The 15,565-nt window shown below is 40.0% G+C and overlaps 1 protein-coding gene across 8 annotated transcripts in view; it reads right to left on the bottom strand.

Moving 5' to 3' along the window:
- Fgf13 (fibroblast growth factor 13) overlaps positions 1-15,565 on the bottom strand; it is a 505,513-nt gene that overhangs the window by 65,883 nt on the left and 424,065 nt on the right. For 7 of the 8 annotated variants that reach the window (XM_027433379.2, XM_027433380.2, XM_035449944.1 and 4 more), the window contains 2 exons: positions 11,818-11,928; positions 6,369-6,472 (listed from right to left, as the gene is read on the bottom strand). In XM_027433379.2, the coding sequence (XP_027289180.1) occupies positions 6,369-6,472; positions 11,818-11,928 (215 nt within the window). Of the gene's footprint in view, positions 1-6,368; positions 6,473-11,817; positions 11,929-13,716; positions 13,904-15,565 lie in introns of those variants that run through there. The other variant, XM_027433381.2, reaches the window with a different exon arrangement.

Raw genomic sequence — 15,565 nt, 5'->3', positions numbered from 1 at the left:
GAAAGCCTGCACCTTTAATTCGGAATAACTGAGTGGGGCTCCTGAGTCAGTAATACAGGCTGCCTACGGCTAAGATATGAAACTAGATAACTTGGAGAAATTTGGCTATCTTTGGTAGTCCCCAAACCATAAATTATGTTGGTTACAACATTCCCACAAATTGTTGGAAATGTATTCAATGGGGAAACGTTGCTTCTATGAAAATCTGTATTGTCTACACATTTTTGCTAGAAGTGACTCTTTTTATTCAAAACTGGTCAACTGTATTTGACAAAAGATATGTAATTAGACAAAGGTGCTGCTATGAATTCTAGAACATTCTGAAAATAAAAAACCAAATAAATTTTATTTATCTTTGAACTGTTATCATCTGTGCTGGTATATAATATTACTATTGTATTAAATAGATACTAAAACATTACCAATTTTTTCATATTTAAAATTCTGACACTTTTATAGTTAATATATATTTCAAACTCACTTAAAATTTTATTACAAAAGTGTCATGTCATGAAATATGTATGCTATAAAATTAGAGAACTCTCAAACCATTATATGGAACTCCTTATTATTAGTTTTTAAAAAAACCAAAGGGTAGAAAAGTTTTCTTTATGCACAATGAATGGTAATTTCCTGTGGTTGCAGACTTAGTTATATCATGGTTAAAAGTAAATATATTATGAAATAATGGTTGATTATGGTCATCTGTGCCAGAGATGGTTTCTCACTGCCACTTGAGCCTACACCAAGTCTGTCCCCTATGGCAACAAGAAATAAAAATGGGGAAAGAATATACAGTATAAGAATCCTAAGATTAATCATGAGAGATAAATTGCTATCTCCATGTCAATAACAATATGGAGGTGGTTTTTATTTGATCGATAAAGGTAAGAAAGAAAAATGGATTGAGATGAATTGTGGGACACAAATACAGAAAAGCAAAAGTAGAAAACTGAGATTATATCAAAAAGGTCTTCCAAGGATCAGCAGTTTTCATCGTATCAAGAATAGTCCTTCAAAAATGTAAAGACAACCTGTAGAAGAGCCAGAAATTGATATACTCTGGTATATCAATCACAAAATTTGCCTGTTTTATTTTGTTTCCATTTGGATAATTGCTTTTCCATCAACTGAAATGCCAAAGGGCAAACTATCCCTTTCATTCATGACCTTTGATGACCCTCTTCTATGCCCTATTGTACAAATGTGTTAAAAAGTATGTGGAGACAAATCATTTCTATCTGTGCAATGATTATGAATGGCACCTTAATACTCTGGGAAATGTACGGAAAATATCCAGCATGCAAAGGGAAAACCGTTTTCTAAATACTATTATTTGGAAGTGGCCAGTAAAGAAAAAGGAAATCTCAGCATATCTAATGATACGGCCAAACGTAAAGAGGGAGAGAGTTTTAAGCAGGGTCAAAAAAATGTCAACAGCATGAAAAAAGAAAGTAAACAAGAACTGTCAGCTTCCGCTATGATAGTCTTTGGTGATCTTGCTGAAAAGCTTTTCAGTGGAGTGGAAGCTGCACTCCAGTGGACAGAGAGGGACAGGAAAGAGCAGAAGGAAGCAAGGAAAGTCTGAATTTCTCAATTAGATGGAGACACAGGTGGCTATCTGAGGCAGGAGAGGCAGAGCTTGAGGACAACTTTCAGAGTGTGTTTTATTATTATTATTATTATTATTATTATTATTATTATTATTATTATTATTATTATTAGTTTGGTGGCTTGGCTTGCTTTCTTTCCTTTTCCTCATTTTTTTTGGTGAACATCAACTAAACAACAGGAGGCAGTAGATAGGAAGCAAAGATCTATGAAGTGAAGCTCCAAGGTAGGAAGGGGTGATTAAAATATCAGAAAAATTGTAGAATGAAGGAGAGAAGAAGGAACACTCTACAAATAGGCAAGGGGTTGATAACAGAAGGACAGGGGCAAATGCTAGTGTAACATGTTCCCATGTGATAGACAAGTAAATTGCATTTTCTGCCAGATGACCTCTATTCTCCCATTAACATACAATGAAAGGTCATCTGTGAAAATCCAGAAATAGGGATAGAGGAGGTAAAGAGCAGCTGTTTGGGGGAAAGGAGAAAGGAAAAGAAGGCCATACATGGGAAAACTGTAGCCATAAGGCAAGACCATCCCACTCTCTGTTTTAGTGAATAAACTGTTAGTGGAACATAACGATATTCACTGTCTTATTTTACTACCTATGATTACTTTTGTGCTATAACAGGGAAGTTGAATGGTTATGGCAGAAACTTTATGACCTACCTACAGAGCCTAAATTATTTACCAAGTAAGTTGGCTAAGAAGTTATTAGGATACAATTCTGTCCTCTTAGGATCTAGAGATCACATTTTAAACAAGATGAAAATAAAATAGTGTTCCAGAGGGGGTGATGATCAGTTTGTTGAAGGAACCTGAAGTCATAATCAATACAGAGTAATGGAAAGAACTGGAACATTTACCTGGAGAGGACTAAGTTTTCATTCCTAGAACAGAACAGTTTGTATATTTTACCCCTACATTTAGCTCCAACATAAATCAGAAATATCTCCACCATAATGACAATGTAATTACTTTCCTTAGTTTGCAATTGCTCATTTAAGGTTATTTTCCTTAAAAGGAAGCACATATATGTAGAGCTTTGAATGAGAAAGGCTGTCATTGGCTTATATATTTGAATATTGGTCCCAGTTGGTGGAACTATTTGGGAAGGATTAGGAGATGTGGCCTTCTGGGAGGAGCTGTGTCACTGGAGGTGCTTTTGAGGTTTCAAAAGACTCACTTTATTCCCAGTGTGGCTCTCTGCATCTTACTTATGGATTGAGAGGTGAGCTCTCAGCTGCTCCTCCAGCTGCAATGCCTTCCCTCTGCCATCATGGACTATAACCCTTAGGAACCCTAAACCCACTTAAATGCTTTCTTTCATGAGTTGCCTTGGTCATGGTATTTTATCACCGCAATATAAAAGTAACTAAGGCAGAAGTTAGTATTGGAGTGGTGCTACTGTTGTGACAGATCTGACCATTACTGCTTCTTGAAAGATTGTGGGAGAGTTTGGGATTTGGTACTGGAAAAGTGATTGAATGCTGTAAGCAGAGATGGATGGGCAATCCTAGTAGGACACTGGAATACAGTAATGCTGAGATTTATACAGACAATAGACACCCCGCTCGAGAGATTTGCAACTAGGTTAGAGATCATTTGGGGGTGTTTTGGTGAAGGCTGCAGTTGCTCTCTTCCCTTGTCCTAAGATTTCTCTGAGGCTAAATTTAAAATAAACCTATTTCTTTGGTAGAAGAGATTTCAAGATAGCCAAATATTGACTCTGTCATATGGTTAATATTAATCACTTTTATGCATGTCTACAATGAAAAAAAATCAAATGGGGTGAAAAGAAGTACAAAATGCAATTTGAAAAGAAAAAACAAAACAGCACTGGAAAATTCCATGTTGGAGCCAAGGCATGTGCTGAAAGAGCTAAGCAGATTAAGGGAGGCCTGATCTACAAAAGAATGAAGGAGGGTTGCCCTCAGGGCAAGACCCCACCCCCTAGTCCTCTGACCTTTGAGGAAAAGGCCTAGGTAATTATCTGCTCCTCAAAAACAGAAACAAAGGAAAGCTTCAGCAAATGTAATTCAATGGAGCCAGGCTGAATCCCAAGCAGGCAGCAAATTTAGCAGCACCCTCCATTTGATTCTGGTTCTAGAATCATAGAGGATACACAAGTAAAAGGGTTGTGAAATCTTCCATGGTTAAGGGGAGTCATAGAGGACAAGCAATGTATGACAGGGCAGATCAATGAAGGCCTTGAGAAGCAACTATGTGAAGCAAAAACCTGGTTGTATTGGATGCTGACATGCAAGAGATATGGGATATCTGCCAAGGAGAGCTGTACATGGCAAGTTGAATCATCCTGAGAGTGAGATTTATCTTGAAGGCAACAAAGTTGGAAGGACAGAGAGATATATAACCCTTAAACAATGGATATGGAGCTATAGGATTTGGAGTTTTCTCTGCTAGGTTTTGGTTCAGAATTTCCTCACTATGCCTGATTCTTCCCTTTTGGGATGTATATTCTATGCAGTGTATTTAGAAATATGCATTTTTTTAACTTACTGGGGTTATAATTAAGACATTGCCTTGAGTCTTAGAAGAAATTTTGGACTTATAAAAAGTGTTTAGATGGAAAGACTATAGGGAATTTTGATATTGAACTAAATACATTTCACAATATAAGTATGAACTTATGGGAGCTTGAATGTAAATGGCCTTTATGGGCTCTTATGTCTGAATACTTGGTCTCCCAGCAGGATTAGAAGGTTTGCTCTTGTTGGAGGACTGTTTTTCTTTCAGTAGGGGTAAGCTTTGAGGTTTCAAAGACTCATATCATTCCCCCATGTGTCTCAGCTTCCTGCTTGTGAAGTGAGATGCAAGCCTTCACTCCACCATCACAGGCTCTAACCCTCTGGAACCCTAACCCTAACTAATGTCTCCCTTTTCTAAGTTGCCTTGGTCTTGGTGTCTTATCACAGTAGTAGAAACCCTAACCAAAACAATATAGAATGTTCCACATTTTTTCTTCTCAAGTATATTCCTTATTCTATTTCCTTTCCATGTCTGCATATTAGTTCAAGGACTCATTTCTCATATTAAAAGCCTACTTTTGCATTTGCCCCTGCTGATCTAAAAGAGGTCACTTAAAATGCAATTTCACGATATTACTGCACAAACATTTTCCTACAATTCTAGCACTGTATTGATAGAGTAATGGATTTCATGAAGCTTGCAATGATTTCAAAGTTTTAGTTTATCAAACACAGTAAATCCTCTCTATGTCATAAGCAACAATATAGACAATGTTTTAATAAGTGCCCACTGGTTGAGGTACCTACGAATGTATGAGTGGTCTTCTTCTCCACATCTTTTTCCCATCTTGGGCACTTAAAACCAAGGCGACTGCATGATTTTTCCAATGTCTGTCAAGTCATTTTACATATATGACTTTGAATGAATTTCAGCTAACAAGACAGAGAAGGAGTACTGAATACAGATTGTTTTATTTGCAGTTTGAAGAATGGATTTTGATAGTCGGTAATCACCTCCTTCTTAAGGCTAGTAGGCAGTTTGATAAGCAATTTTTTCCCATTGTTGAAGGCCTAAACATTTTCTACAATGGTTGACTGATTATGCGAGAGGTTGGATGACTACACTAAAATAATCAAGGTTGATATTTGTGGCACCTTTTACCACAGAGCAATTTTACCAGCCCAATTTCTCCATTCTAAACATCCTGTACCTCTGCTGAAATTCAGGAACTCAAAATAAATAAAAAATAGATCTTTTACAACCTGAAAGCAGATCCATTGATAGGAGTAAAATCCTAACTCCAGTACTATGCCATTTTAAACTTATATTTAAATATAAAACATTTGCTTATGAATGTACATTTGGTCCCAAGTTAGTCACTAAAAAGTAGCCTATATTTTTTTCAAAATACCCAGACAAAGTTACAGATCTGATCATCCTCATTCTTGTTAGAATAAACACCAGAAATAATTTGTGTGTAAGAAGAGGTTAAGTTGTGCTTGACAAAAAAAATGGCATTAGTAGTATCATCCAATATAATATATTCATATAGTTATGTAATATGAATGAATGGAGAGGATCTCCATATCTCCGCACACAAAATTATGATAATGAGATGAAATGTAATTATCCTGATTGGGAAACATTTTACAAATGTACTAAAATAGCACACTGTGCACCAGAAGTATGACTATTAATCAAAAATTTTAAAAGTGTTTAAAAGGATGGAAATGTTTATTTCCATGATTTGATCATTATATACTGTATGCAAATATTGAATTGTCACACTGTACCCATAAATTTTAATAAAAAAATTAAAAATTGAAACAAATGGCAATTGTACTAACTGAACATATTAGCAATGACTACTGAGGAGCACTTTTCAAACCAGTTTTTGTGTCCTGGAATTGATCTAAGAGAGAGAGCTCATTAATTTCTTCAGAAATAAATGGGGACAGACATGGTTATGCACTTAAGTAACAGCATGGTTCCCACAGCTGCAATGTCTGACTCCCTATTTAACGGTAGATAATATTCCAATGGCACTTTATGCAAAACTTCTAGGGATATTACTGATTTGATATTGACCATGCTGGTTTTCAATGATTAATTAGGAAAAGCTATCGTTTTCACCAGAAAATAATTTGCCCTTCCAACTGCTATATCCCCATCGAAACCAAACTCTATATGAAAAGAATATATGTCATACATTTTCTTTCATGTCAGATGAAAACGAGGCATGTGAAAGCATGCACACAAAGACTCACCGAGGTGTACAAGTATCCCTCGCTGTTCATTGCCAAATACAGCTTGGTTTGAACTCCTTGAATAGCCACCACTCGAAGACCCACAGGGATGAGGTTGAACAGAGCTGACGTTGCAAAGAATGAGAGAATGTTACAATTGCAAATTTCATAGCTTTGCAATGCATTCAACAGGAGGACCTGGCTTCCTAAAAGCATAGTAGACTAAGTGAGTCTAGAAATATGCAAATATAGCCTTGTTCTACTTTCTAGTGTATTGGACTACGATTATTATTAGGTGGGTCTATAAAACATATTCTCAAACACTCCAAGGAGAACAGAAGACTTTGGTTGAAATATCCTCAATTTTAGAGCACTGGGGGTGGGGGATATTTACATTTGGGGGGTGGCAAAGGATCAGGAATAATTCTGCATACTAAAATGTCATCCTTATCAAATTAAGTTCTTAACCTGCTCCTCTAGACAGTTTCTGACATTTCCATAAGCACTGTTAGAAGGAACTACTAACTGAGGAGAAATTCCTACACTTTCCCAAGACACATTACTCCAACATTTTCATTTAAATTATCTGTATTATCTCCAATGCAAAACAACTCTAAATAAATCTGGGCCTTGCAGAAAAAACTGTTATTTTGTATTCCTATATTCCAAGAGTAGTATTTTATAAAGAACGAACGGGCATTTTGCAGAATAACAGAGTTCATCAGGCTCTTGCATTTATTCTCAAAGATAATAGGAATAGGAAAAAAATAAGGTGTTGGAAAAAGTGCTATTTGTTATTTTAATGTTTTCTGCAAAACCGTTGCAAGTGGGCTAATGAGGTCTTCATCTTTCCATCTGAAGGTCTTACTGCATGAAACTTACACCCAAGAGCTCCTCACAAGCACACACCACTCACTGGAGACAACTGGTGGGTGTTCTCCCACTGCCAGCTGTCTCCGCCCTCCCACACCACGAACAAAAATAAAATAGTACATTTTTAAAACGTAGTGTTTGCCACACACATCTTTTGAAAATAGCCTGTGCACCTTTCTCCTGGGAGTCATAGACCAATGTTGATGATTTTTGCCCTGTTTTGTAAGTTACTTGGGGATGATAACTGGTCTGTTACTTTCATGAGCAAGAATTTAAAGGTGTCACTCCCATCTATAAGAATTTTGTCTAGAATCACTTATCTTTGCGCATACAGACTCTGTTGCATTAGATAGGGTAATATGGGCAAAATCCTAATAAGGAACAAAATATTCCTGTGATTCCTACAATACGTCTTTTCCTTAGAATTTGTGTGCTATCAAAGAGGAGCTAGGACATACTGTACAGTTCAAAATACAAGTGTTCCTACCACATGCCACTGATGGCACCTCATTCAATACTCACCATATAAAAAACTGTGCCCTTCTGTTACTTGAAATACAGAAAACTAATTGCACATATTGCAAGCCAAGATCATTTGCTATAATTGACAATGTAATGTACAGGAAATAAGCCTATCTTTGAGCACATCATGTATAAGTCATGCTTCTTTCTGTTGATGATATCCTACTTACAGCAGGTACTCAAAACCCATCTGTAGACTGATAATAAGCCAAAGTATAGTGGGAAAATGATCATGTATTGGGGGGACATAATAGATGACAATAATATTATATGAGAATCTCATAGTTCAAAAATCTGAGACCTAGCCGGGCGGTGGTGTTGCATGCCTTTAATCCCAGCACTTGGGAGGCAGAGGCAGGCTGATTTCTGTGAGTTCGAGACCAGCCTGGACTACAAGAGCTAGTTCCAGGATAGCCTCCAAAGCTACACAGAGAAACTCTATCTCAAAAATAAAATAAAATAAAATAAAATCTGAGACCTACAATAAACTAAACAAGGAGTTCTACGTGGGTTTGTTTAAATTCAATATCACTATGTGCCTGAAACCTAATTGGGTTATACTAATAGATAACAAAGACAGTTGTTAAATGAAATTTTAAATTATTTATTTTATAAAAGAATATTCTAAAGCTTATTAGTTGCATGAATATAGCTTTTAATGTCAGAGATGAGCATAGAGGGAGGGAGAGCGTGAAGAGAATAATAATGATTTGATTTTTATGTTGATTTTCACTGCTCACAGATTTGTGTTTTAATGAGAAATGAAATGCTTAAATTTCAACCAGTAGACAATTAAAGTAGAAAGAGAGGCAAAGAACATCATTCCATATTACCTATTCCTGAGTTGTGGTATTGAGTTTGTAGGAGGCCATTCATTATGTAATCTAACACAGACACAGTCACACATGTATCAAAACTGAGGAGAGTAGAAAAATGGGAAGTATGACAAATACTAGATTTCATTTGTGTTTCTAAAGCACATTCAATTAAATACCTCAAATCTTTTCTTCTCCTTCAGCTAGATTTGAAGAGATTTGTTTGTTTACTTTTCTGTTTAGTCTGGTTTTTTGAGACAGGGTTTCTCTGTGTAGCATGGCTGTCCAGGACCTCACTCTGTAGACCATGCAGCCCTCGAAAACACAGAGTGCTGGGAATAATGTATGCACCAACATGCTTGACCATTTATTTATTCATTTATTCATTTTAGGAATTTTAAGAGCTTTTTAATGAATAACCTCTATGTTGTTTGTTATTTGCTATTGTGCCTATATAAAAATAAGCACTTCTAACTTAAAGGGATCACTTTCTCAGGCCAGTGTTGTCTCCTTGGCATTCAAAGTTCAACTCTACACTGAAGCTCTGCTTCCACGTTGCTTAAGATAAGGCCAATTTCTCCAATTAACTAATAATTAACAAAGGAATTATTTTAATGTACTTGGAGATTCATGACTTGCTGAACTGGTAAAACTACTGCAGGTATGAAGAAAAAGGGGAATCTGTCTTTTCAAAATCCGTTCTTCTTACCCAAGGCTGATAATAAAACTGCCTCCATGAAATGTCTATCTTTTCCTTTTCAGGGGAAAACACGTAATTTATAATTTCTTACTTGCCCATGAGGAAATTTCATTGGACTGACATTTACCATTATAACAAATTTACATAAGGTAACCTTAAATACGTAGTATCAACTGTGGTTTTAGAAATGGACATACACAAAGCATGAAATTATTTGTTTTATCATGTGATCTTGTTTACCATATCTAAGCTAAAATAACATAAAATCAATTAAATTGAACTAAATTCAAAACTATGATGAAAAGAAAAAAATATAAACATAATACTGGGAACGCTTGTTGAGGAAATAGTATTATGAGTCCCAGTTGAAAAAATAAAACTTGTGTTGTTCCATTCATTAAATAATTACTTAAACTTAATATCAAAAGATTGCTTGGCTTTGGGGGTATAAATCTGAATGGCCACACTTACAATGCGATGGCTCAGTTTAATCAACAGGCATCTGTGTTTTACTATGGCTTATATGGCATAATATCCATGGGGAAGTGAAGGTAGCTCCCTAGGCTTCTGGTTGTTCTTCAACCCAGGGCAGTCAAGCTTGAGTTTTTCTTTTTTGATACTTTCCATTTGCGTGCTGCATGTTATGGTAATACTTACCTTTGACTGACTTACCACTGTACATTTTAATCAGACTAGACATGGATTCTTGTTAGATGGCTATGTTCTTTAAAGAACTCTGAATGTCATTAGCACACACAAATGGCATGTCAGAGTTATAAGACAACCAGCGGAAAAAACTATGCATTTGTAGGATTAAAGAGTATAACCTAACATACAATATAAAGATCTATAGTAAGAAGTAGAGCGCTCTCTCTCTCTGTCTCTCTGTCTCTCTCTCCTTGTCCCTGCCCCGTGTGTGTGTGTGTGTGTGTGTGTGTGTGTGTGTGTGTGTGTTGTGTATTGTGTATCTCCTAAAATGAATATGTACAGTGTAATCTTTATTATTTTGGCATGTCACTAAGACACAGCATATTGAATCATCTATCTAAAACAAAACTGTTCCTTTTGAGGAAATGCATAAGCACTGAAAACAAATATTTCTTCCCTGTTTCAACTTGGATATTTAAAGCATGAGAACAATCCTGATTGGTAGTTCATCACAAACTTCCCATTAACAATGCTTTTTTCTCTTGAGACAAGATAGAATAGACAGTAGCATACATCCCTTAATTCCTTCCCCAAATATCATTCTGTATACATAATTTGGTGAAATATTTTATTGTGGATCACTGTGTATTAATGTGTCTTACTTGATAGCAGTAAAGTGCTCTGCTTCATTTGGGTAGTTGTTTTAAAAAGAATAGTATGCATGAAGGAGTAACTAGGATTCCTTATAAAACTTTAATATCCTCACCGCAACACAGCATTTGGCAGAACACTGAAGAGCCATTCAACATACAGGGCCTTCATCCTACAACCTAAGAGATGTTTTTTTTTTCAATGGGAATTGAGGGTAACTTTCTCTTGAGGTAATATTTCAACCCCCAGTCCAGGAAGCATTCTTAAAAGGTGTGAAAATCTTTAATCCTTAATACTGGGACACTTACCTATGGCTTTACTGCCCATAGTAATGCAGTTCCAAAAGAAGAACTACAGAGAACTCCTCAGCAGCCAGACCTACTTTCCTCAGCTGGCTTTTCACCCAACAATGGGAATATTTCTAGAAACTAACAAATCTGAAAGAAATGAATTCAAATTTTGGAAAACGGAGAACGAATTATGAGAACCAAGAATTTTAGTCCTCAGAAACAAATGAGTAAGTCTGCAGATAATCTGTAAATTACAATACAGCAATTGTTAATGCTGCAGAAAAGGGGGCACTATTTGTGTTTTGCTTTAATTACTCTAAATAAATAGATGTTGATAAAGATTATGTAACAGATCACTAGGCTTCAATAATTAATTACAAATGAAACTCTCTTTGGATGCATTCCCTTCTTGATTCACCATTACTGTCTCCAGTTTAGTCTAAAAGAAGTGCCTTTGCAGACCCATTCTACCAAGTTCGTAGTAACTTGGTGTTAAAATATCAATTAGTCTCAGAGTTATTGGTGTATGTGGCAGGGGTGGGGTGGGGATAAAAGCTTGTAACAATGAATTATTACAGTGGGAAAACACTCCTGCTTCTTGGGATGAGACTCATTTTTAAGAGTGGAGATAGCATGCTATTTCAGGATCGCTGTGTGGGTGAGAAATTTTTCTGGGGGAAAAAAGTAATAAAATCCAAAGGACAGTCATAAATCTATCTAGATTACCATGGAGATGACATTTGGATCAACCTTCAGATGGTGTCAACATTATTTGCCCTACTTTATATTTTAGATGTTTCCCTGTTCAGCTTCCTGTAGGTGAGCCTGTGTAAACAGGGTTATGTCACATGACCATATTTTGCATTCACCTAAGGATTTGGCGAGGTTTGTTTGAATTAAAAATAAATAAAAAGAACCCAAAGTCAACAACAAGCTTGTACATACAATTTATTTATTTAGCAGTCACTTACTGTAAGTGCTGTCCTCGTCTTTGGTGCCATCAATGGTTCCATCTGCCTGCAGTTGCAAGTGGTAGCCTTGTCGGCTGTATAGTTTGGTAACAATACCCTTAAGCTGAGGCTCTGCAAAGAGAACAATGGCTTAGGTCAATTGATGAGACTCAGCATTCAAAGTTCTAATTTCATCTACAAGTTTTAGTGGGGAAAGATATCAAACTACATTTTCAAAGAGTCCTCTGGAAGAAAGAAAAGAAGCTTTTGACAAAGCCCAGTTCTTGATAGCTGGTCCTTTGGCTTAGTCGCACTCCACCTCATTAAACATTCTGAATGGGTTGTCCAATGGCATAGACTATCTTCTTCGTAATGTGTTACTTCTCATGTGGAAGAAAAACTAAATACAAAAATAATTTAGCATAGCTTGCCAACCAGGTGCCAAAACACATCAGCAAAGATTTCCTTAAGAATCAGCACAATTTGTATGAAGAATCCCAGCACTGTAAGAAGGGGAGTCTCTAACCTAGAATCTCATCAAAGGACCTGTATCTAGAAAACTGAGGCTTCCATGCAAGACAATGAGAAGGGGGTAGAAAAAGCAGCCACTGCCATCCCTATCAGATAATTTCTTCTTATGAAAAACGGACTTGAAAAGAACAGTTTCTGTTGTTAAGGAGGAAGGAAAATTAAATCGTACTTATTATCAAATTTAATATAAAAACATGATTACCCAAAACATAGGTTCATGATTAAAATGATCTTCAATTATGAATCACCCTAGATTAATCAAGCACTTAATTTATTTATAACAGCCATGATATCTAAAATTTGCTTTTATTGAATACAGACACCTGCGCTGAAATAATATTTATTGGAGTCACATAATCACACATTGTAACTGCTTACGTCTTTTTGAAAAAACAAGCCTAATTCACAGCTAATGCATTGCAAACTTTATGTAAACTGAAGACCCATGCCTGCTTTTGCGTTCCAGGGTGTGTAGAACCTACAGAGAAATAACTGATCTCGAGTAAGTCCGGTTGGCTGTAATACTTGTCAAGTAAAAGGTAAGACAATGGTGCGAAGGATTCATTTGGTGAAGAATGGTAAAAAAGCTGCATGCTCCCCCTGAAGGTCTACCTTGACGCAACCGGACACCTAAGGCTCTCCAAATTTCTCCTGTCCTGGGAATGGCGTGCCACTCTTAACACTGAAATCCTTCAAAAGGACCCACAACCTGATACGATTTAAGTCCCTTCTTTCCTCTTGCGTTTAATGTCAAGCAATCAGTTTTAGTAGTCTGACCAGATTGCTAAAATCTTTGACGCAAGGTTCTAGAAATGTTTCTCCTCTCACCCCATCCCCCAGCAAACGTTTCAAAGCGGCCCCACAAGTCAAGTCTGTCCTGAAAAGAAATGGAATGCCTAAACAGTGGAAAGCTCACATCCCTTGGGAGTGGTATGAGGAGGGGAAGGGTCTGGCAGGCAGAGATGAAAGCAAGACAGGGATTTCCCCGGATTTTCCAGGCGAGGTGGGCAACGTGTCAGCCCTGCTCTTCTCTTGTAATTTCCATACCACACGACAGCTTGTCTGAGTTACGCCTTCCCTGAGCCCACGGGCATGCACATTCATACACGCATGTGACATGTCTGAACTTGAGGGTGCACCTCTAGGGCAAGCTATGCTCCTGGGCTCTGTGCCTGTCCCAGGGCAGTTGCAATGCAGCAAGCCTGTTGTTAACTGTTACGGAGGCAAAAAAGCAATCTCCTTCCCACGTACGCACACCAGCTAGGGGGCCTCATCTGCACAAGCTGGGCTCCAAACTCACCTACGCTTCCATGCCACCCCCAACCCCCTCCACGGTCGTAAAGTAAGACGGGGGGAAAAGATGAAGGCGAAAGCCCCTTCCAACCTGACCTGGTCTCCTTCTGCGCCTCTTCTTGGAGCCAAAGAGTTTGACCCGGGAAAAGACATTTAACTTGTTTTTGTCGCAGCTGGTCTTGCCTTTACTGGGGCTGCTGACACACTTGCAGGCGTTGGATTTCTCGCGCTCGCGGGCTTGTCTCTTTTGCCGGATGAGCGAGCTGGCGATAGCCGCCGCCATGGCCACGACGCCCACCACCACCACTTCTTTGGGGGGCCCCTCTCTGCCTTCGCCTCCTCTTGCTCCTCCGCTGCTGCGCTGCCGCGGGCTCGCGCCTTCGCCGCCTGGGTCTCCTTAGCCTGCGCTTGCTTGGCCCGGGCTTCTGGGCACTCGGGCTTCAGTCGAGGAGGGGGCTCAGCATTGCCGTCCGAGCTCCTCTGACGGTGGTCCGGCTCCCACGCGGGCTCTGGCAGCCTTGGTCCGAACCGACGCCACAGCCCCGGGCCGGGATCGCGGGCGAGACAGGCAGGCAGGAGGCAGAGAGCTGCGCTTGTGACTGCGTGCGCTCGGCCCCTGAGCCCCGAGGACACTGTGCAAGTCCAAGCGGCTCGGGTCGGAGTTTCGCGGCACCCCCCCGCCCTGTGCCGCGCGGAGGGGGCCGGAGGAGGGAGGCGGGCGGAGGGAGAGTGCGCGGGCGGGAGAGAGGCCGCGGGCGCGGGCGGCCGGCGCCAGGAGGGAGGAGGCAGCGCACGGGGGAGCGCGCCCTGGCCCTGGCCCCTCCGCGCTTCCACTAGTCCTTGCAACTTCTCGGTCTAAGGATCGGCAAAAGTTGGCCCGTGCCAGCTTTCCCGCAGGGATCAAACAGGTAACGGCCTGGCATCGTCGCTTTGGCTGCTGCTCTGGGCGCGGCACAGTCGCAGCACAGGAATTCCGTCGCTGCAGGCACCCTCCAGAAGAGTGCGACAGCCTGGCGGCGGCCCCCTCCCTACCTCGGCGGCCCCTCCCTCCCGCCGCCCCCAGCCGCCCCACCCCTCGAGGGGCAGAGTCCCCGTTCCTGCTAACACCTGTAGGGGATCAAGACACTGCCCCGTGGCCCAAAGCCCTCTTTTCCCTAAAAAGACTCAGGGAGAAACTGTGATGGAGGAAGTACTGGGATGAGATAGTTGTCTTGCAGGCGCTGAGGTTTGCTAGGCTTAGAGGCTGGGACGAGAGGGACAGGGGTGTGACTTGAGTGCAGATCTCAGAGTTAGCCTGGGCCTGAGCCTCAGGAAGTTGGCCAAACTCCTGCACCCGGCTCAGTTACAGCCTGAATCCCACCAGAGACCTCCAGGGGTATTTTGCATGGCGACACTTGTAGCCCTTCAGGAGAGGAGGCCAGGGCTCACAGAAGGGCTCGGCCCCCACCACAGTGGCAGCAGCAGGCACTGCAGAGCTGCGCCCGCACACCACGCTGCCACCCAGTGGTTTTTGCTGACTTTTCATTCAGTGTCAATGTGTGCTGTCCAAAACTCGTTTTTTTCCTCCTCGCCCCCTCATCTGGCCATTTGGGAGCCACGCAGCGAGACTGGGGATGTACCACAGGCAGTATTGGAAAAAGGCATAACCCAGATCTTTATTTATGCTCATGTTTCATGATTTCTTTTCTTAACTGCACCTCAAAACCAAGAAGGTTCATCTATCCCCCCAATGCTGGAATTAGCTTGGCCTTTTGCTAGCTTTATTTGTAGTCACGAGGTCGTTCCTTAGTCCTTGTAAATGCAGGAAAGAGACTAGTCCATCCACCTCTGTGCCTTCAGACTCTGTGATTTTACTGGTTTATTTGTTCTCTGGGGCTAAATAGAAAGCTCCTAATAGGAGAGCTGCTCTGCACTTTCGGTACTGGACTCCCCCCTCCTTCCCATA

This window comes from Cricetulus griseus, chromosome X, assembly GCF_003668045.3.
Source record: "Cricetulus griseus strain 17A/GY chromosome X, alternate assembly CriGri-PICRH-1.0, whole genome shotgun sequence".
NCBI classification, from domain to species: domain Eukaryota; kingdom Metazoa; phylum Chordata; class Mammalia; order Rodentia; family Cricetidae; genus Cricetulus; species Cricetulus griseus.
Note: the sequence above shows the minus strand (reverse complement) of the source record. Positions and strands in the feature narration are given on the sequence as shown.